Source organism: Mustela putorius, unplaced genomic scaffold (genome assembly GCF_011764305.1).
Source record: "Mustela putorius furo isolate JIRA1106 unplaced genomic scaffold, ASM1176430v1.1 tig00000867_pilon_pilon_pilon, whole genome shotgun sequence".
Classification (NCBI taxonomy): Eukaryota; Metazoa; Chordata; class Mammalia; order Carnivora; family Mustelidae; genus Mustela; species Mustela putorius.
Window position 1 is genome coordinate 4,056,234 of NW_025421501.1, and position 23,414 is coordinate 4,079,647.

The 23,414-nt window shown below is 41.5% G+C and overlaps 2 protein-coding genes across 2 annotated transcripts; one reads left to right on the forward strand and one right to left on the reverse strand.

The window, feature by feature from the left end:
* The first annotated feature begins 2,720 nt into the window (after nucleotides 1–2,720).
* Nucleotides 2,721–3,677, forward strand: LOC101674622 (olfactory receptor-like protein DTMT). The gene has a single exon (XM_004782334.1). It carries the CDS (start codon nucleotides 2,721–2,723, stop codon nucleotides 3,675–3,677), a length of 957 nt encoding a protein of 318 aa, XP_004782391.1.
* A 4,734-nt stretch (nucleotides 3,678–8,411) lies between these two features.
* On the reverse strand, nucleotides 8,412–9,356 carry LOC101674930 (olfactory receptor 1L4-like). Its single transcript, XM_004782335.2, has one exon. The coding sequence runs from the start codon at nucleotides 9,354–9,356 to the stop codon at nucleotides 8,412–8,414; it is 945 nt and encodes a 314-aa protein (XP_004782392.2).
* Between the last annotated feature and the right edge of the window lie 14,058 nt (nucleotides 9,357–23,414).

The window sequence follows — 23,414 nt, forward strand, 5'->3', positions numbered from 1 at the left end:
CCACTGAGCCACTCAGGGGCGTCCTTAATATGCACTCCTAACACATCTAGTATTTTCCCTATGATAATATTTTTGATGCTTGGCAGTAGCTTGTTTAGTTACTACGTCTGCCAACTATCTAGCTGGTCTTTGAGGGCAGGAACCATGTCTATCTTGGTTTTTCCCACAGTTGTGAGCTCAGCGCCTTGCACATGGTAGGTACCCAGTAAATATTTCTAGAAGAAATGCATTAATGAACTAATGGATTAAGGATTTCCTTGGTGAATCAATTGACGCAATGCTTGCTATCATGGGGCTTAAAGCCCACCTGAGAAGAAAAAGTTGGTATATGTGGAAGAAATCATTGGACAACACATAACAGTGGTGATCAAGTGCTACAGTATTTGACTCTGATGACTACTGTAGTGGACAGATATTGGCAGAAGGTAAAGAAGGGAGATACTAATGTGGGCTGTAATGGCTGGGGAAAGCGTTCTTGAGATCAGTCTTAGAGTAAACCCAGAATTTTGTCTCAGGGTATGACTTACTCAGAAATGTGCAGGAGTAAGGGTGGATGGGAGGACTGGGCTTGTTAATAATGAGTTTCTTTGGGACCCAGGGATCCCAGGGGTCAGAGCATTATAGAAGACAGGAGTTGGAAGACAATGGCAGGGCCTCTAGCTGAAGGGGAAGTAACAAACAGGAGGCAGGCTCTGCCACACTAAGGCAAGCTGGGTAAGCTGAGAGGGGGTTCAGAGGAGGTAGTTACTCCAAAAAAATCCCCTTTAACAGATTAAATTAAGATTCCATAATTATACAGTGCAATTCTGGCAGGATGATTTAGAAGTCATCAGCCTCATTGTTTTCCTCTCTCAACAGCGATTCCTATCTCTGAGCATAACTGGGAATCATCAGAGCTATTAGTGGGAAAAAATAAATTGTATGTTTGTGGAGTACTTTATACTTTGCAAGTGCCAATCATTCCAAACCTGCAATTCTGCAAGGTAGGTAAGATTCATTAATGATGGAGCGTAAGGTTGGAGGAGTTCAACAATTTGCCAAGGTAAATGATGGAGTCTGATTCCTGTGGGCTCCTAAATGTTTTGCTTGGGGGTGAGGTAAACAGAGTGTAAAAGACCATTTTGGGAGCCCCCTTCCATGAAGCCAGTTTTCCTCACCCTCCATTGAGTTATCCTAGTATTAGTATCTTTAGCTAGGGATAGATTTAAGTCATAACTTCAGAGGAAATCCTCACTCTTTGGGTTCCAAATGTTTGTCCTTTCTGGGCCAGTAGTTTCTTCCACCCCATAATATCCCTTTCCACTTACTTTACTTGCACAGAGATGTTCTGCTCATGGATAGTGTGGGGGATAGAGATGAGGGTAGAGGCACTTGGGAAAATACAGCATCCTCATCACAGAACTTAATGATGGCAGTAGTAAATCTTACCAGTGCCACACTTGGCCTTAACTTTCTTTGCCAGAATAAATTAGGTACAGTTGTGTTCCTTTTGAGCCTATTGGGGAACTCTGACTAACGGGGAGATTAAGTTTCTTGGCCAGAACAACAACAACAACAAAACACCCAAACTGACATCTTGCCATTTGCAACAATGTGGATGGAACTAGAGGGTATTATGCTGAGCGAAATAAGTTAATCAGAAAAAGACAATTTATCATATGATCTCACTGATACGAGGAATTTGAGAAAAAAGACAGAGGATCATAGGGGAAGGGAGGGAAAAATGAAACAAAACCAGAGAGGGAGACAAACCATAAGAGGCTCTTAATCTCGGGAAATAAACTGAGGGTTGCTGGAGGGAAGTGGGTGGGCGGGGGGATAGCTGGGTGAGGGACATTGGGGAGGGTATGTGATATGGTGAGAAAAAAAATTGTTTTTTAAATAAATTAAATTTTTAAAAAAGTTTCTTGGCCAGGTCATGGTACAGGTATTGGTGTAGTAAGGGGATCCCAGATTGACTGGCTCCAGGGCCCAGAACTTAAATGCACACTGGGGTCCTCCCAAATTCAGCTGCTTACCCTGCTGTCCATCTCATTCCTTCTCCCTTCTAACTTTTGCTTCTCTGACTGGTGTCCCTTGGGTCAATCAAGTCTTTTTTTTTTTCTTTTTAAGTTTTGAAAGAGAAAACAGACAAGATTTTCATGTGGGTTAGGAGAGTATTAATCCAGGTAACAAAGAAATTAAAGTGGAGGAACCATTTTTCTGGTAGTTCAAGTGTTTGGAACTGGACCTGAAGTGCTGGGGCCTGGGTTCTAGTGCAACTGACGATGAGAGAACATCTAGTGCCTTCTAATCTGCAGCAACTGAGACCTTCGTGCCATTCTGCAGTTGGAGGAACCCCCCATGGTTCTCAATGGTTCCCAGGCTGTGACAGGTGCAGAACATGGGCTCAGATCAGTTTTGACTCATCACCTCCTTTGCCACACCACTGAGGTGGGTGGTTGAGGGGGTGTGTAAACTGGGTGGGCAAACAAATAGATGGGCTTTTCTTTGGAGTAGGAGTGCTAGGTGCAGTTTGGTGAGAAGGATGCAGGTGCTGATGGTTATAAGGTGGTAGAGCCCCACTTGGTTCTGCACACTCCTTGCTCCAGATAAAGCTGGTTGAGAGGCAGCTTGGGAGAATACACACACACACACGCACGCATACATACACACACATATTCACACTCTCATACAAATTATTCTTAATTTTAAAAAGGTAAAACAAAAGCAATGTGAAAATGGGAAACCAAACTGTTGTCTCAGAATTCATTCTCCTGGGCCTGCCCATTGATCCAAATCAGCGAGACCTGTTCTATGCCCTGTTCCTGGTCATGTATGTTACCACCGTCCTGGGGAACCTGCTCATCATCATCCTCATTCGCCTGGACTCCCACCTCCACACGCCCATGTATTTGCTTCTCAGCAATTTATCCTTCTCTGACCTCTGCTTCTCATCTGTCACAATGCCCAAATTGCTGCAGAACATGCAGAGCCAAGTCCCATCCATCCCCTATGCTGGCTGCCTGACTCAGATGTACTTCTTCCTGCTTTTTGCAGACCTGGAGAGCTTCCTCCTGGTGGCCATGGCCTATGACCGCTATGTGGCCATCTGCTTCCCCCTGCACTACACCACCATCATGAGCCCCAAGCTCTGTCTCTCCCTGGTGGTGCTTTCCTGGCTGCTGACTACTTTTATCTCATTATTGCACACCCTGCTCATGGCTCGGCTGTCTTTCTGTGCTGATAATGTGATCCCTCACTTTTTCTGTGACATGTCAGCTCTGCTAAAGTTGGCCTGCTCTGACATTCAGATAAATGAAATGGTAATCTTTATTTTGGGAGGGCTCATCATTATTGTTCCATTTCTCTTGATCTCTTCATCCTATGCACGGATTGTGTCCTCCATCCTCAAGGTACCTTCCGCCAGGGGCATCCGCAAGACCTTCTCCACCTGTGGCTCCCACCTCTCTGTGGTGTCTCTCTTCTATGGGACAATCATTGGCCTGTATTTGTGCCCATCAGCTAATAATTCTACTGTTAAGGAGACTGTCATGGCTGTGATGTACACTGTTGTCACCCCCATGCTGAACCCCTTCATCTACAGCCTGAGAAATCAGGACATAAAGGGAGCCTTGGGAAGAGCCTTTTCAAAGTGGACAATACAGCGTTTTTGGGACAGAGACTCTAAAGATTAAAGTATGTTTTCAAACAGTAGATGTAATATCGACAATGAGTAGTGTCTGTAAAGTCTAGTGGTATCCATGCTAATTCAGCCCTAACAGCACCTCTTGGGTTTTTCCCACATGTCACTAGTGGTGGGCCTATTGTACCTCTTGGGTTTACCACAGTTTCTGGGGGTGATGTACAACAAGACCGACATGTAGTGGACACTTAGAAATTATGATTCAAATTTGAATAAATGCCACTCTAACCTTAGTGTTTATTGCACAAAAAGAAAATGTTCAGTAGTTCCTAATTCTCTAAGAAGTAAATCCAAATTTCTCAACCACTTCAGTGCTTTGCTTCTGACAAATATGTTTATTCCATGAAGAATATCTTCTAATTTATTATGTACATCCTGTTGTAATTTTTTACTATCCCAAGGATCATCATTTCTTCCCTTGTTGACCTATTCTGTACTTAATTTTCATTTCAGGTCTTGATTCACCTTTTTAATGAACACATTCTAAAATTTCTTTTTCCTTTGATTTGTTCTATCACTTGTCAGTTAATGACAGATTACTTCTTTTGATAATATTTATATTTTGGATGAGAATTTATTTTTTGAATTAAAATCATATGATAAGCAATGAACCATGTGATTCTGTTATGAATTGTTAATTTATAGGAACTACAATGGAAACTCACATATAGCCTAAGGCAGCACAAACAGTGACAGAGGGATTAGAATCTATTTATTACTCTCAGGTGGATTTTTCCTCTGAATATTATGCTAATTTTGTGATGCTTTCTTCATTTATTTCTTTTTTATGAATTTCAGTGTCTTGAAGACAGGTGCTCTCTAATCTCTTTAATGATGAGTTCAGTGCCTTGTAGTTGCTAAATGTAGAATAGTAATTGATTTTATTTGAATGCATTTTCATATGTGTCTTGAAATTAATGTGTGCCTTTAAAAATCTCACCTTAAAAAAACGTTTTCCTAATAATTCCAACTTTGACCTTATTTCTTCTTCAAAAATTTTTATTGATTACAAAAAGAAAACATTCTCATTGAAAATTATCCAACCAATAAAGAAAGAAATAATAAAGTGAGAATGTGAGGGTTCCCCAAAGTTCTGCTCTCCCCGTGAAGGCAGTTAAAGGTTGGGGAATATTCAATATGCATAAATATTTTCTATGCAAAGACTAACTTTGCATGTAATAAATGAGATTAAATTATGCGTTCCATTTTTTCGTGTTGTTACATAAAATATATTTTGAGTTTATTATTTCATATAAAGACATATAATCCTTTTAGAATCTGTATAGTGTTTTGTTGAATGGATGTATTAATCATAATTTATTTAAATAATCTGGGTTGTGAGTTCTTTATTATTTTGAACAATACTTCAATTTTATTGCCTGGTCCATGTGTTTTCTTGTGGACTTGTGCTTTGATTCTAAGGACACATTCTTAGAAATGGGCTTACTAGATCAAAAATATGTTATAATTGGGTAGAAGTTTCCAAATTGCCTCCAAGGAATTCTGCTAACATATATTCCTACCAAAAGTGAATGAGCATAGTTGTTTCTTTACATGTTCTCAACACTGGATTTTTTGTTCTCCAACTATTTATCAACCTAATATCAAAACATGAGATTTTACTATTTTTTTTAAAAGATTGATTTATTTATTTGAGAGAGAGAGAGAAAAAAAAAAAACTTGAGCAAGGGGAGGGGCAGAGGGAAAGAGTTTCCAGCAGACACCCCACTGAGCGAGGAGGCCAAGACAGGGCTCCATCTCAGGACCCTGGGATCATGACCTGAGACAAAATCAAGAGCCAGCTGCTTAACCTACTGAGCCACCCATGCACCCCGAGATTTTACTATTCTTAAATTGAATTTCTAAACATATCAATAAGGTCAAACATCTCTTTATATTAACTGCTGTTCCTTGAGCGTGTAATTTGAGCACGTCCTTTGCCTCAAGTCAATTTCCTTTTTTCTTGTGATGCCACTTTATCTATCTTGTAAACCACATTTCCCTCAATCTGTTCAACTTCTAACTTTGGTAGTAATGCATTTTTCCCTCACTAAGATCATAAACTTCAAAGTAGACTAAGTTGATTTTTATTTCTTGATATATATTTTTTCTTTGACATGCTTAGAAAAGGCTTTTCTATACCCAAATTGATGTTATTATTATCATTATCATCATTATTATTATCTCATTATTTTTTCTAGTTCTTGCACAGTTTTAGTTTCTATATCTCTACTTTGATCCACCCAAAATTTTAAGGGCAACTGCTCCTTTTCTCTTCCCCCTTCCTATTGTCTTCACCTTCACAGATATGAAAAACAGATTTTATAATGTCCTAAGGCTCATGTACACCTCCTTATTGTATTATTATTATTGTATTCATCTCTGGACTCATTATATTGACACCATCCTATCTATAACAATACATGTTAGGTACCTTATGTGACAAGTCCTTCTCTATATTCTTCTCTTCCAAAACTTTCCTGACATTTTTCCCTTCAGATATGCTTTAGATCTGTTTTGTTAAATTCCAATTTAAAAAAACCCATTGGGAAATTAACTGGAGTTACCTTAAATTATTACATTCATTTATGAATTAGAATTGGCTATTTATATAGTTGTCTCAAAAACTATAAATAACAAATATCTTTCCATTTACTCCAAGTTTTCATTACTCAGTTAAATTATGTAGACTTCTTAATTTGGTATATTGTTGTATATTGCTTTCTACATTAATTCCTAGGTATTTATTCCTAGGTATTTTACATTTTTAAAAAAATGTAAAAATATTAAAAAAATGGGGGGTCACTATTGTGTTTTTAGACAAGTAATTTTTTTACATAGGAGTTACTGATTGTTTTGTATATCAATTTTACCATAGTCCATCTTATTAAATTCTCTTTTATTTTCTAATAAGGGGTTTCAATTAAATATTTAAGCACTGAAGATACACAATCAAAGCTAATATCAGTATTGGTAAGTATGAATATTTTTTCAAATAGTTAATTCTGTTATTTCTCTTTTCTAATTGCATTTGAATACCATTTCGAAAACTACATAAAATAATAGTTATTCTAAGGAGAGTTCAGATGTTAGTGTCAGGCCCTACTCTTTATCCCTCAAAAGTTTTGGATAGCGAAGGGCATAGTAAACTTTCCCAACTTGTTTGGAGGTATTTTTGGGAGAAGGCCCTTTGCAGAAGGGCCCACCAATGCATGGGGCTGCCGTATCATGGCAGCGCTAGTCCACAGAAGAGAGTCTAAAATTCCGTCTCTACCTCAGCATGCACACAACTGAGATGAACCACGAGAGACCCTGGACTCTGAGAAACAAACTGAGGGTTTTGGAGGGGAGGGAGGTAGGGATTTGGGTGAGCCTGGTGGTGGGTATTATGGAAGGCATGTATTGCGTGGAGCACAGGGTGTGGTGCATAAGCAATGAATTTTGGAACACTGAAAATAAATATAAATAAATAAATACATGCACACAAACGCAGATCTTCTCAACCATGTTGGGCCATGAAGATCTGAAAAGTTCTTACACACACTGAGGGAGTGCAGATGGAATTGAAAGTTAGTGTATCTCCAGGGTCTATCAGGGTAATGAGGGAGGAGACCCTATAGCAGCAGCTCAAGTCCGAGCTCAGAACCAGAAAGAAGACATTGCTGAGTCTAACAGAATTGGTTTCTCTAAGCCTGTTTCCTGTCTTGTGCAATGAGAATAATAATATATTCCTCCTGGAATCTTGTGAGGTTTAAAGGAAATATATGCATAGAGTACTTACGTTAGGCCTCACTAAAGGTTCTCTTTTATTATTTTTAGTGCAAGGATATCATTACACTATTGTAATAGTGAAACAGTGGGAAGGCATAACTATCAATAAGGGGCTGGTTAAACTGAAGATAAAAATGAAGAAGTTCTATTTGTAGGATAAGAAAAGATCTCCTGGACTATTATTTCATGTAAAGGGAAATTGCAGAATATGTAGAGAGAGAGACTACTATTAATGTGTCAAAAGCAGGGAGAGAAAGGTAGAGGAGGTATTGAATTGGTAACTGGGATAAAGGTGGAGATCGGATTGAATGATAAGAAGAATTTTATCTTTATTTCTATTTTTGAGTTCTTGCCATGAAAATGATGGATATATTATCTAGGGAATAGAATTTTTAAAAATTTTTATAAAAATTACATCTTCCCTTAAGTTTCCAGAAAAAGAGTCTGAAGATGGTGTGGTCTACACTGCAGCACCCTGTCCCCCTAAAAACAAACAAACAAACAACAACAACAAGAAGGAACTCTTTTAAAAAACCTTATTACACTGCTTCTTGGGTTTCCTCTCCATCCACTAGGTTGCTGCCGGCCACACTCTTCCCTCCTCCTCTCCAGAAGCTACAAGACTCATTCCCAAGTATCCTGATTGTTCCCTTCACTTTCCCAAAATTTAAAAATAATCTCTATTTTTTAAACATTCAGACAATGAGGAAACGAATTTAGCTTATTGCTATGTACCCATCCCTGTAAAATAAACATATGGCCACCTTTGCTTCAGGTCTAATTTTTCATTTCATTTCATTTCATTTTTAACTTATATACAATATAAAATTGATATACAAATAAATAAGGTGCTGCAGGATCAAAACTGCTAACGCTTGGCAAAGCTAGAAAAGGGGGGAGAGGTTCTTTTGTAATTGTTCTTATTCTTGAAATGCCTGTTAATCAGGAACTGCCCTCAGAACTCTTGGGACACAGCCCTCCACCTGAGTCCCCTTTTTAGGGCGCCCTTGACCTCCTTGTTGCGAAGGCTGTAGATAAAAGGGTTCAAGGTTGGTGTAAGCACTGCGTAGACTACGCTGGCCAGGCGGTCGTAGCGGGCTGAGTAGGCAGACGATGGCCGGAAATAGACAGAAAGGACAGAGCCAAAGAAGAGAGACACCACCACCAGGTGGGCCCCACAGGTGGAGAAGGCGCGGCGCCGGCCCCCCGCTGACCGCACTCCCAGCACCGCAACGAGGATGCGAGCATAGGAGAGCGACACGAGGAGCAGCGGGGTGAGCACCACGGCCAGGCCCTCGGAGAAGATGGCAGTTTCTGCGGCCGCCGTGTCTGAGGTCGCCAAGCTCAGCATCACGGTCATGTCACAGAAGAAGTGGCGCACAGGGGCAGGGCACGGGTAGGAGAGAGCAGAGATGAGCAGCGTGTGAAGCAGTGAGTGCAGGTGGGCCACGGTCCAGGACGCGGCCACCAGCGCTGCGCAGCGCCAGGGCGTCATGACCACCCGGTAGTGCAAGGGGCGGCAGACGGCCACCGCGCGGTCATATGACATGGCTGCCAGCAGGTAGCTCTCGGTGATGCCCAGAGCCACGAAGAAGTACATCTGGGCAAAGCATCCCTCGAAGGACACGGCCTGGCCAGGGTGGAGCAGGCCGGCCAACAGTCTGGGGACCGTGACAGTAGTAAAGCAGACATCCACAAGGCTTAGGTGACCCAAGAAATAGTACATAGGGGAGCGGAGGGCCCCATCCGATCTCACCACCACCACCATGGTCAGGTTGCCCAGCGCATTGAGCAGGAAGACACCAAGGAAGAGCAGGAAGAGCAAGGGGTGGGTGTCGGTTCCATCCACCAGGCCCAGGAGGAGGAATGCCGGGGCTGAGGTGAAGTTGGCCAGGGCCATGGAGCAGCGGGACAGGCGGGGCTGCAGAGAGCACAGAGGAGGAGCAGGCCTAAGTTCTGGCACTGCTAGCTAGGCTTCATGTCCGGGTTCATGTCCTATTTTCAAACCTCCGCTTGCTAAAAAGGCTTGGCAACCACAACTTTCCCCCAGCCCCCCCATTTTATGAAGACACGGAATCTCAGAAGGGTATCCTAAGACCTTGGGTGCTTTCAAGCTGGGAGTAAATCAGATCTGATTTTGAGACCTGTCTCTACTACTCAGGTGGTGTGACCCCTCTGAATGTTTCTTTTTCTTTCCTTGAGGAAAATACTACTAGCTACTAGCTAAAGTGTGTTGTAAAGACAAAGTGGGTAAGAAATTGAAGGCACTTCTCCAAAGAAGATACACAAATGGCCAACAGACACATGAAAAAATGTTCAACGTCACTAGCCATCAGGGAGGAACAAATCAAAATCACAAGGAGAGACCAACTTACACCAGTTAGAATGGCAAAAATTAACAAGACAGGAAACAAGTGTTGGCGAGATTGAGGTTGTACACTGTGGGAATGCAAGCAGGAGCAGCCACTCTGGAAAACGGGATGGATGTTCCTGAAGACATTAAAAATAGAGCTACCCTACCACCCAGCCATTGCATTATTAGGTATTTATCCCAAAGATACAGATGTAGTAAAAAGAAGGGGCATCTGCACCCCAACATTCATAGCAATCATGTCCACAATAGCCAAACTGTGGAAGGAGTGGAAATGTCCTTCAACCGACGAAGAGGATGTGGTCCATATACACACTGGAATATTACTCAGCCATTAGAAAGGATGAATACCCACCTTTTGCATCAACGTGGATGGAACTGGAAGGGATTGTGCTAAGTAAAATAAATCAAGCAGAAAGACAATTTTCATATGGTTTCAGTCATATGTGGAACATAAAGAATAGAATGGAGGCACAGAGGAATGGAGAGGACTCTGAATGGGAAGAAATCAGAGAGGGAGACAAACCGTGAGACACTCTGGACTCTAGGAAACAAACTGAGGGTTACAGAAGAGAGAGGGATGGGGGCACGGGGTAACTGGGTGATAGGCATTAAGGCACAGGGTGCTCTATGAAACTATTGAATTGTTGAACACTACAACAAAAAGTTATGACGTACTATGTACTATGCTGACCAAGGGAATATAATAACAAAGAAAAGAAAAGAAATGTAAAATACTTAGCACACCACCCAGCGCATAAAAATGTTACCCATCTACTTATCTACTATCTATGTACCTATCATCTATCATCATTTGCTTAGTCAAATAAGTAGCTGAGGCAGAATGGGGACCCAGACATCTGAATACCAGTTGAAGTTTCTTCATAAAACACCTTACGGCATTTGCCATTCATTTATTTACCACATATTGTGTGCTAACTGAGGAATTATTAAACTTTTCTGTCAAGGATATTAGAGTAAACATTTTAGGCTTGTGGACCATATGGCTCTGTTGCAAGTATTCAGCTCTGCCATTGTAGCAGGAAAACAGCCATTGATGATATGTAAATGAATGGCAATGGCTATGCCCCAATAAAACTTTATTTTCAAAACAGGCAGAGGGGGCAGATTTGGCTTGTAAGACAGTTTGCTGACCCCTGTGCTAGATACTTTGGAGAACAGGGTGAGTCTTAGTTTTTCCTACAGTCCGACCTAGAGCAGATCGCAGTGTTTCACAGTTTACTAATTTTATGAACCACGTGAGAGTCAATTATTCTGCCGGAGGAGTCTGGGAAGAATTTAAAGAAGAGATGGGATTGAATTGGGTCTTGGAGAATGAATAGAGTTTTATACTACAGACATGTTATGGTGTGGGAGGGGGAGGCATCCAGACAAGGGAAGGAGTTGTGTGGGGTTATTGGTAGAGGAGTTATAGAACGAAGAAGATAAAATTCATATATGATACTGGGGCAAGGCTTGTCTTTGTTCTGACCTCAGCTGACAGAGAACTTCAAAGTTTCTCAGTTAACCAAGTGATTCAACGATCTCAGAAACAAGGCACTCATTTTGTTCTCCACTCAATCTGTTCCTTCAAACATATTTTCTCCCATTGCTCTAAAGTTTCTATAAATGTTCTGTTACTGGCCTTGTCTATTACCACTTTGCCAGGAAAAAGGGCCAGGTTTTGATGAGATCCCAGAGAGCAGACTCAGTGAGTTCTTAGCAGGAATGTTCCTTGCAAGAAGTCACTGGGGTTTGTTCTGTCTTGCCAGTGACCTAAACACAAAGTTCACCCAAGCAGTATTTGTTGAATGAAGCTTTTTAAAGAGCAATGACAGAAAAAAGAGGGAAGGGAAGGTGAAAGAGAGAAGACAGGCAACCTGCAGTGTCCACTCTTGTCGCTTCCCAGGAGAAACCCCAAATAAAGCCTATAGCCCGTTTTTTTTTTTTTTTTCATTTCTTCTACATTTCTGCATTCATTCCTTCTGCATTCACTGTCACCCATTAGTTGTCCCAGGGAGTCATCTGCTTATGCCAACTCCACCGCTTTCCCCAGCAAAAAGCCAAAGTATAGAAGAGCCAGGACCGTGTCACCTCTCCTGTCCATCTCCTTGTGAGGTGCAGGGCTTCAGAGAGCCCGTGACCTTCCCTCCCCACCTCCGAGTGGGCAGTTGTGGGATGTAGAGGAAAGGTCACTGCCTTTGTAGTCAGAGCCACCTGGGTTTTAACGCTGATTGGCTTTGTAAACATAGACCTGCCTTCATTTCATCTCCACTCTCTTCATCTATAAAGCGGAAATACTAATCATTCCTCTCTGCATGACTGATGCCAAGACTAAATGAGGTAATATAAGTATGTAGCAGAGGATGAACGCTTAGTAGAAGTCGGTTCCCTTTCCATCAACTTCTGATGCCTTCTACCTCTTCCCCGAGGCTACTAGAAGCGGTCCAGTCCACTGTTAGTTATTTAAAGATCTTTTTTTAATCTCAGCTGAATCCCACTTCCCTGTAACTTTTCTACAAGTCACAGTTTTGGCCACCGGGGGTTAAATGTTTACTCTCCTTTCTGTGCAGCTTTTCATACCGTGTTAAAAAAAAACCCATCCTAAGTCTACTAAGTATTCTTTTCTCCAACCCAAACACCCCTGGTGCCTTAGACTCTTTCTTATAGGACCTCATTTCCAGGTCCTTTTCCATTCTGGTCACTCTCTGCTTTGTCCGTGTGTTTCTTAACTGGAACTGGACACAGTGGTCTTGCTGGGGTTGGGCTTTGTGGCTTCCCTGGGAGTAGTACTCAACTGCACACTTCATACCCATCTGTTGAGTACCTGCTTTGGGTCAGGTTTTGTATTGGTCTCTAGGATTATAAAGGCAGGTCAGCCATTGTCCTTGATCTCCAACTGTGCATAATAATAAGCACTCCACTGTGTATGTATGAACAAAGAAGGGGTAATTTCCTGTACTTGGCTGATTCAGGCAGGATTCCAAAGAAGAGGTGAGGTTTGAACTGGGGTTGGGAAGAGAATGTCAGGTAGGGGGAGAGAATGGGAACGCAGAAAAAGGTGTTTTGTAGGTGGAGAGAGCCCACATGTGGCTTCTCCCTTCCTACAACCGTAAGGCACAATATAGTGAGGCAGGGAGGAAGACAGGGTCCCAGTCAGGAAGGCAGCGGAGGAAAGTTGGGCTCTCTCTCTCACCTGCAGGGCTGCATGCCCGGCCTCAGTGCTGTCCACAGAGTTTGTGGGCTGATTTCCCTCCTGCCCAGAGGCCCCCAGTCTTCAGAACAGATGCATTCTCATCCATCTTCATCCAGAGACTCTGGTGTGTTTTCTGTGGGGTAAGACAGCAGCCTTAGAAAGAGAGAAAGCCAGAGCTATATGGACCCAGGGAATTCTTGGACCCACACTCTTTCTACTCAGTTTATGGCCCTTCCTGTCTCCACTGCCCACCAGGGACAGTGCAAACAGCTCAGCCCGGCAGCCAGAGCTTTCCACCTTGGTTCTCTGGTGGTCTCAGCTCCAACTGCTTCCACGTGCTTCCCTGTACCCTCACTGTAGGCAGGTCAGCATTGTCATTGTCCCTTATTTACACCTTTCTCACATGCCTTTGTGTACACTGCTCCCCACCCAAAATCTCTTTCTACCCTTTCCCAATACCCAGCTCTGGCTCTGCCTTCTCCAAGACCTCCTCCCCACACCATCCTTTCTTAACTTCTCGAGTCTGCACAATAACCTCTTTCCTCCATCTCTTGTGCTTAATAAATGTCAATTTCTTCTGCCACCCAGCCCTTAACACTTCTGGTGATGGGAGATAAATTGACTGAATTTTACATTGCCTCCCCTGGAAAGCCTGGCCCAGGACTAGTTTTATTTATTTCTTTCTTTTCTTTCTTTCTTTTTTTTAATAAGAAATTCTTTTTTTTTTTAAGATTTTATTTATTTATTTAACAGAGAGACAGAGATCACAAGTAGGCAGAGAGGCAGGCAGAGAGAGAAGGGGAAGCAGGCTCCCCTTTGAGCAGGGAGCCCAATGTGGGGCTTGATCCCAAGGTCCTGGGATCATGACCTGAGCTGAAGGTAGAGGCTTTAACCCATTGAGCCACCCAGGTGCTCCCAGGACTGGTTTTCTTGAATGCAGAGCTGTTATAGTTTATTCAGAGCCCCTTCTTACAGTCTCTGATTTAATCACACATGACAGGTGTCTGCTTTGAAGTGACTAGGAAGGACTTATTAAGGTCACAGAATGAGGCAGAGATCCTCAGGATATAGAACCAGAAACCCCATTTCCCAGGCAGCTTGTAGAAGAGGTCACCTTTGTAACAAACTCTTAGACGCACCAAGACACAGAAGTACACAGGGATATGAGCCTGCACACAGACATAGACATACCCTGATAAACCCAGTCACATGGACAACGCAAGGACACACTCACACCCACCACCAGGACAAGAATAGACACACATGGGCACACTTGGACACCTGATAACAGTCATTAAACAGAGGTGTAGACATATACACAGATCGGTCCATAGACATACAGGCCAGGAACATGGAAAGACCCAGACGTAGACCCCTATACCCCAAAATGCCAGACATGTAGAGACCTGAATGGATTCTTCCACACAGCAGGAGTCAACATACAAACACCAACAGTTTCCTCCTTCCTCTCACTCTTGCCAAAGGTCTCCATTTGCTTTATCAGAGTGGGGCATGGTCAGTGACAAACAAGAGAAGCCATCACTGGCCCCCAGCACTCTCAGTCCTGGGAGTTTTTCTTTTCTGTCTTTCTCTTTTTTTCTCTTTCTTTCTTCCTTCCTTCCTTCCTCCCTCTCTTTCTTTCTTTTGAGGGTATGAGTCAGGGGATTGGGGGGCGGCAGAGGGAGAGAGAGAATCTTAAACAGGCTCCAACCCTGCACACAGCCAGATGTGGGGTTCAATCTCATGACCCTGAGATCATGACCAGAGCCAAAATCAGGAGTCAGACACCTAACCAACTAAGCCCCTCAGGTAACCCTCAGTCCTGAGAATTTCTATCCAATTCCTTGACTCCAGTCTCCTCCTGGTCAGCCCAGATTCTTCTCTCAGTAACATCCAGAACAGCCTTCTCTTCAACCAGTTTTAATCCAAGAGGAGTCCTTCCCCCTCCAAGGGCTTCCTCCTTCCTCTGTTTCCCTCTGCCAATTTCTTATTCATTTCTCTTTAATCATTTACACAGCAATCTTACCTGCTTTATCTATTCTATGTCAAGTGGCATTCAGAACTTTATGAATAAGACACAATCAAAGAGTTCATCTTCCTATCTTGGTATCAGCAACTGGCAATGATTTTAAGATCACCTAACTCAGCAGCCATGTCAACAATGGGAAACAAGGCCTAGAGAATACTGTGCGTGAAGTCATTCAGCAATCTGGGGACAGAGCCAGGAATTAAATCCAGGGCTCTAAACCCTACCTTGTCGTGTGCATTTCCTCATCCTCTCGGCCATGTATTGGCGGGTACGTCTCATTTTTCTCTCTCCCTCGCCCTCTCTTCCTTGCTTTAGCTCCTTGCCTTTTTGCCATTGATTATTCTGCTCGGTACCAGCAAGTGTCCTGCCTGACCTCTTACCTGTGAGTACAATGGGCTCTGCTCTCCACACCCGATACCAGAGGCTGATTTGCTACCATCAGGGGGAAAGTGAAGACGGAAGATTTACCTCAACAGCCAAGGGTGAGAAGAGTGGCCTGCTGGCTGGGAGCACAGGGGGCCACTCACTAATTAATTAACCAGGAAGCTTCATGGAGAATGGCCATGAGGCCCCGTCAGCCCTCATGCAACATGGCTTCTCTCCACCCCTTCTAGAGAGACTGAGTAAGGAGAGAGAATGAAAGAACCCAGGAATCCAGAATTGGGAAACACACCCTTCAATGTGGTGACAACCTGTGACCAACTGTGCTCAGAAGATACTCTCAGGGCTCTGACTCTTTCTAAGAGGGTGCTAACGGCCTGAGAGGGACAGGGCTTGTTGGCAATCGTAGAGCCAGGGACCCTGGTCTGTTCTCCCTGCCATTTAAACCCCACATCCTCCCAGAAGTTCTCCCTGAATATATTCTGAAACTCTCCTCAGTAGATATACTGAGCTGCAACCATCACCCCTAAATCTGGAACCTCACTGTGATTTGCCTGTTCAGAAAGAGCTCTCTCTTCTGACCCAGCTCTGGGGAAAGCAGCTAGGTGGAGCTGGGGACCCTGATGCCCAGTCTCCCAGCCTGGACTCACAAAGCCCTTCTTCGAGCCCCAGGCCCACCTCAGCCCCAGAGGTTCCTCCTGACCTAGAAGTTGAAGGAGGGAGGAGGGGCTGGAGTTGCCAGCAGATTGCCGCCAGGAAACAGGCTCAGAGAGTGCCTATGGAATTGCTCTTTGTGGGCTTCAGGAGTGTTGCCTTCTGTCGCCCATAGTCCCAGTCAGAGATGCTAGGATCTCAGCCCTGCCCAGCTGGAGCCAGGACAAGAGGATTTCTGCTCCTTGTTCCAGAGCCTTTGACTCGTCTGTCCTCTTTGGCCTGACACAGCAGCCCTTCCGCCTCTGAGGGGCAACCTAATTCCCAGGCTGACAAATTTCTTGTGAGGCAGTAAGCTTGTGGAACTAACTGGTAGCAACATCCCAGGGGATGAACCTCTCCAGGAAGACTACTGAAAGCATTGTTCACCATCCACGGGGTGCTGGCCGCACTGGCTCTGAGGAGTGTCAGAGTAGTCATGGAACAAGTGAGGTATTCCAGTCCTGACCAGCTGTGGGACTCTGGGCAAGAGTCTTCCCTCTCTGGGCCTCTGTTTCCTCATTGGTAAATTGAGAAGGAGGTACTGACAGAGTCTGATCACCCCTTCTTGTTAGAGAATGGAACATTTGGACAGACCCTGAATAGTTGACATTCAAATCCGCGGGGTTGGGGGAGGCTTAGGTAGAGGAAGTATGATGCACTGTGTGTCTGCGGGGCTTAGAGTAGAAGGTGTGCCTGTGGCTTTGTGTTCAGGGAGAATTTCTGGGAGGAAGTGGGGTTTAAATGGCAGAATAATGGGAGGATGTGGGTGTTTAAGAGGGCAGTATGGGCAAATCCAGGGATGTGGGGAGCACAATTTATGCAGATGGGCCACCCACGAGAAATACAATGGAAGGGAAAGGCTGCCTGCACAAGTTTCCAGTAGGAAAGAAGGTCCATGCATCCACTTTCAGGTTCTCTGGCATCTTCTTGCCATTACTGGCTGTGAGACCTTGGGGAAGTTACTCAAATTTCCTGTACTTGAATGTCCCACCTGTAAAATGGAGAAATAATAGAACCTGCTTCATAGGGATGCTGTGAGGAATGTAAGCCCTTGGAACAGTGCCCAGCACACAGCAACCATAGGCTACATGTTGGCTGTTAGTGTTATCATCCTGTGTGCTAGATGTCTTAGGGTTTGCTCTTGTGCCCTTTGGACCTGGATTTTTTTTTTTTTTAAAGAAAGCACCTTGGATCTTTCCATTCCTCTGGTAAACATGAAATAACTGTTGTTCAATGATAAAGAGACACTCTCTTCTTATTAGCTGACTCAAATAGCTAGTAGCTGTCTCAAATAGATCTGAGGATACTATCTAATGTCTTAAGAATATCACTGTTGTTACAACATGTGATAATATGTTCCATTTACTGTGTTCCTATTGTTTAACAATGCTAAGTACTACTGCATGATAGAAACATGTTTGCCATGGAAGAATGGCAATAACTCTTCAGAGACTTGCTTAAGGCATGAGTTTCTTTCCTTTTTTTTTCAAAAAGAATTTTTATTATGGTAAAATACAGATTAAATTTACCATTTTAACCATTTTTAATAACTTTTATAAACTAAGTATAATTAATACAGTGTTAGTTTCAGGTGACAATATAATGATTCAATAATTTTATACATTTCTCAGTGCTCATCAAGATAAACGTATTCTTTTTTTTTTAATAATTTTTTATTTTTTATAAACATATATTTTATCCCCAGGGGTACAGGTCTGTGAATCACCAGGTTTACACACTTCACAGCACTCACCAAAGGATAAACGTATTCTTAATCCCATTTTATCTATTTCACCCATTCCTCCACCTGCTTCCCCTCTGGCAACCACCAGTTTGTCCTCTGTATTTAATAGCCTGTTTTTTTCTTGTCTCTTTTTTTCCTTTTGTTCATTCATTTTGTTTCTTCAATTCTGCCTATGAATGAAAGCATATGGCATTTTTCTTTCTCTGACTTATTTTACTTAGTTTTATGCCCTCTAGATCCATCCATGTTGCTGTAATTGGCAAGATTTCATTCTTTTTTGTAGCTGAGTAATATTCCATTGTACATATACACCACATCTTATTTATCCATTCATCTATTGATGGATATTTGGGTTGTTTCCTCTTGTAAATAATGCTGCAATAAACATAGGGGTTCAGAGTAAAAGAGACTATCAACAAAACAAAAGACAACCTGTGAATAGAAGAATTTGCAAACAACTCAACACACACACACACACACACACACACACACTACACAACAACCCAAAACAAATAATCCAATAAAAAAATGGACAGAAAACCAGAACAGACATGTTTCCAAAGAAGACCTACGGATGGCCAACAGACACATGAAAAGATGCTCAACATCACTAATCATCAAAGAAATGCAAATTAAAATCACAATAAGATATAAACTTTACATTGTCAGAATGGCTAAAATAAAAAACACAAGAAATAGCAAGTGTTGGAGAGGATGTGGAGAAAAGGGAACACTCTTACACTGTTGGTGAGGATGCGACCTGGTGCAGTCACTGTGGAAAACAGTGTGGAGATTCCTCAGAAAGTTAAAAATAGAACTATTGTATGATCCAGTAATCCCACTACTGGGTATTTACCTAAAAGAAAAAAGAAACACTAATTTGAAAAGACACATGCACTCCTATGTTTATTGCATCTTAACTACATTTAAGTATACAGTTTAGTAGTAGTAATTACTGCTTTTCTTTTCAAATTTATTTTTTCTTAAAATTAAAGAATGTTCTTATTTATTCCCCTCCTTATGTTTAAAATTTCTTTATTTCACTTTCCCCTATTCTAAGGGTAATAAAGAAAAAAATGTCTCCTCACATATCCCACCTCTACAAGGTAATCAGTTTGGACAGCCAGGTTCCATGCTTTTCTCCCAGCACCTACAAACTTATATCTGTCCATCCATCCACCTATCCATCCATCTACCCATCATCTGTTCATACATACACACACGCACACGTATAAAGTTTTTAAAAATACATATATTTTAGTAGAAAGAGAAGATAAGTATAAAGGAAATATGTAGAGATATTGGCAAAGGATTTTATCTTCTAGTAAAGCAAGTATTTTCATTGTCTTTATTCCCCTTCAACACACATGCAATGCTGAGCATTGTGGAAAGTTAAAAAAAGTTCCTTTTTTACCAATCCCAGACCTTAAGTTAAAAAAATAAACTACATGGTGGTCACGTTAATAACTGCATTTTCCATGACATGGACATGTCACGAGTTATTTAATTATTATTGTCATTTTGAATGAATTATTAAGGAAGGTATGTCAACTCAGGCCTTATTTTTTTTTCTTCCTTGACACTAACCTAGAACCCCACAGAGAAAATCCAGGGTCAAAGAGATGAACGTTTCTCTAACTCCTGACAAATATGGAGAAGAAATCATCAAGCAAGCCTTTTTACTAATGACACTGCCATCAGCAGTGATGAATGTGCCTTCTCCTCACTGTGATGTACAATCCTGATTTTTAGTATTACCATTTTTTTCTTCATTTTTGTCTCTGTGGAAAACAGAACCTTGCTTTCATTTCCTTTGACTGTGAGGGCATTTCTCTGCAATCACATGAGGAACAGCTGTGCTCACCGAGTTTCATCTGCCTCTTTCAGCATAGTATAGATAACACCAAATCAGGGTCTTGGCCTGACTTGGCCTCTGCCCCTGAGAAGCATTAAGCCATAAAATGAGACATTTAATGTTTGCTCTTTCTTCAGTGTAAACCATTGGAAACAATTGTATTTTTATTTTATTTTTATTTTATTTATTTATTTGAGAAAAAGAGCATGAGCAAGAGAGCACACCAGCAGAGGGAGAGGGAGAAGCAGACTCCCTGCTGAGCAGGAAGTCCAATGTGGGGTTTGATCTGGGGCTTGATCTCAGGATCCTGAAATCATGACCCAAGCCAAGGGCAATTGCTTAACCGACTGAGCCATCTAGGCATCCCACAAGTTTTATTTTTATATTAGCATAGTTATAATTCTCTGACAAATGAATAAATGCAGGATAAATATCATCAAGTTTCACCTAGGTTTAAACTGACTTGTGCAGAAATTTCCAAAGATGCTGTGCCAGATGAACACAAAAAGACATACATATTATATTTTAAAATATGTATGTTATAATATTCATATATTATAATTTAAAAATATAATTTTTGTGTTTAAAATATTCATGTAGGGCACCTGGGTGGTTCAGTCTTTAAGCACCTGCTATCCACTCAGGTCATGGTCCCAAGGTCCTGGGATCCAGCCCTGCATTGGGCTCCCTGCTTGGCAGAAAGTCTGCTTCTTCCTCTCCCACTTCCCCTGCCTGTGTTCCCTCTCTCACTGTGTGTCTCTCTGTCAAATAAATAAAATCTTAAAAAAAAATAAAATATTTATGTAATATTTATATTATATACTATAATTTAATAGTATAAATATATTTACTTTATATTATATAAATATATATAAAACATCAAGTTAAAGTGAAATAAATATAAAAATTTGGATAATTGTGATGTCCATATTTTTTTCTAAATTACAGTGAGAAGTTACGCTTGCAGTTTTTATCATTATTATTTTGTGAAGAGAATTATCACATTACTTTGTGTTAATTTTTATTTTGATAAATATACAGATGCTGAAATTATACATCATCTTTATGCGGGATCAAAAGCCTATTTTGACTTAATTGTATTTAGAAGGAGTGTAAATCCTAGAGGAAGAACATCAGATGCCAAGTGAAGACTTTGCACATAGCTAGACATTTGATTGCCATTTTAGAAATATGTGAAAGTCACTGTCTCCAGGATTCTTGGACTCTAATGGTTGCATTTTCACTGTGGACTTCTTTTAAGGAAGTCTCATGTACTGAGGAGTTTATATACAGCTGGAATTTTGTTGAATTTTTCTTGTTGAAATAATTTCTTGTGCTAGAGCATGCTTTGTTTTACTTTAAAAATAAAATCATTTGAAAAAAACGAAGAGGCAACCCACGGAATGGGAGAAGATATTTTCAAATGACATACAGACAAGAGGTTGATATCCAGGATCTATAATGAACTCCTCAAACTCAACACACACAAAACAGGCAATCATATCAAAAAATGGGCACAAGATATGGACAGACACTTCTCCAATGAAGACATACAAATGGCTATCAGACAAATGAAAAAATGTTCATCATCACTAGCCCTCAGGGAGATTCAAATTAAAACCACATTGAGATACTACCTTACACCAGTTAGAATGGCCAAAATTAATAAGACAGGAAACAACATGTGTTAGAGGGGATGTGGAGAAAGGGGAACCCTCTTACACTGTTGGTGGGAATGCAAGTTGGTGCAGCCTCTTTGGAGAACAGTGTGGAGATTCCTCAAGAAATTAAAAATAGAGCTTCCTATGACCCTGTCATTGCACTCCTGGGTATTTACCCCAAAGATACAGATGTTGTGAAAAGAAGGGCCATCTGTACCCCAATGTTTATAGCAGCAATGGCCACGGTCGCCAAACTATGGAAAGAACCAAGATGCCCTTCAATGGACGAATGGATAAGGAAAATGTGGTCCATATACACTATGGATTATGATGCCTCTATCAGAAAGGATCAATACCCAACTTTTGTAGCAACATGAACAGGACTGGAAGAGATTATGCTGAGTGAATAAGTCAAGCAGAGAGAGTCAATTATCATATGGTTTCACTTATTTGTGGAGCATAACAAAGAGCATGTAGTACATGGGGAGTTAGAGAGGAGAAGGGAGTTGGGGTAAATTGGAAGGGGAGGTGAATCATGAGAGACTTTGGACTCTGAAAAACAATCTGAGGGGTTTGAAGTGGCGGGGGGGTGGGAGGTTGGGGTACCAGGTGGTGGGTATTATAGAGGGCACGGAGTGCATGGAGCACTGGGTGTGGTGAAAAAATAATGAATACTGTTATCCTGAAAATAATTAAATTAATATTTTAAAAAAATCAGAATTGTTGGTTTGATACTGTAGTATTGTTAAATTAAGAATATATTTAGCTTGGGGCACCTGGGTGGCTCAGTGGATTAGGCCTCTGCCTTCAGCTCAGGTCATGATCTCAGGGTCCTGGGATTGGGCCCCACATCGGGCTTTCTGCTCGGTGGGGAGCTTGCTTCCCCCTCTCTTTGCCTGCTTCTGCCTACTCATGATCTCTCTCTCTCTGTCAGATAAATGGATAAAACCTTTTTTAAAAAGAATATATTTAGCTAGTTATGAATAAAAGTAAAGCACTTAGACTTTCACATATGGTTCTGGTCTATGAGAACACTGTAATTTGTAAATGTGGGCCAATGATTTTGCATGAATGTTGCAGTCTCTTTTCTTTCTTTCTTTCTTTCTTTCTTTTTTTTTGTTTTAAAAAGATTTATTTATTTATTTTAGAGAGAGAGATAGTGAGCAGTGGAGAGGGGCAGAGGGAAAGGGAGAGAGTGATTCAAGCTGTAGGACTCCATCTCAAGACCATGGGATCACGATCTGAGCTGGAACTCACGATCAGAGCCATTTGGTCGATTAACTGCACTACCCAAGCAGTCCTCTTCTTAAGGTAATCTTTAAATCTTCTGGCCCAGGAGATTCTAAGTAAGTTAAGACCAAGATTTTAGAGAATGAGACCTGCTTCCTAAATTGATATATATACATACATACCGATATATATAGAGAGAGAGTGTGTGTGTGTGTGTGAGTGTGTGTGTGTGTATACACATTAATATACTATATAACATACTATATAATACTATACGTAATATACTAATATGTGTATGTGTGTGCATGTGTGTGTGTGTGCATGTGTTTGTATTCTTTTAGGTTCCACACCCAGGGTAGAGCTGAATGTGGGGCTTGAGCTCATGATCCTGAGATCAAGATCTGAGCCAAGATCAAGAATCAGATGCCTAACTGACTGAGCCATCCAGGCAACTCTTGAACTGCTATTTTATTTTTATTTATTCGTTTGTTTGTTTGTTTTTAAGATTTTATTTATTTATTTGAGAGAGAGAGAGAGTGAACATGAATAGGAGGGAGAAGCAGACTCCTCCCAGGACTGGAGATCATGACCTGGGCCAAAGGCAACCCCTCAATGGACTGAGCCATCCAGGCACCCCAAACCATTATTTTTTTTAAATTATTTTTATTAACATATAATATAACATATTTTTATTAACATATAATTTTATTAACATATAATATATAATATATATTAATATATATTAACATATAATGCCCCGGGGGTACAGGTCAGTGAATCATCAAGTTTACACATTTC

Coding starts and splice junctions, on each gene's coding strand:
- LOC101674622 (XM_004782334.1), top strand. CDS start 2,721: ATGGGAAACCAAACTGTTGTCTCAGAATTCATTCTCCTGGGCCTGCCC.
- LOC101674930 (XM_004782335.2), bottom strand. CDS start 9,356: ATGGCCCTGGCCAACTTCACCTCAGCCCCGGCATTCCTCCTCCTGGGC.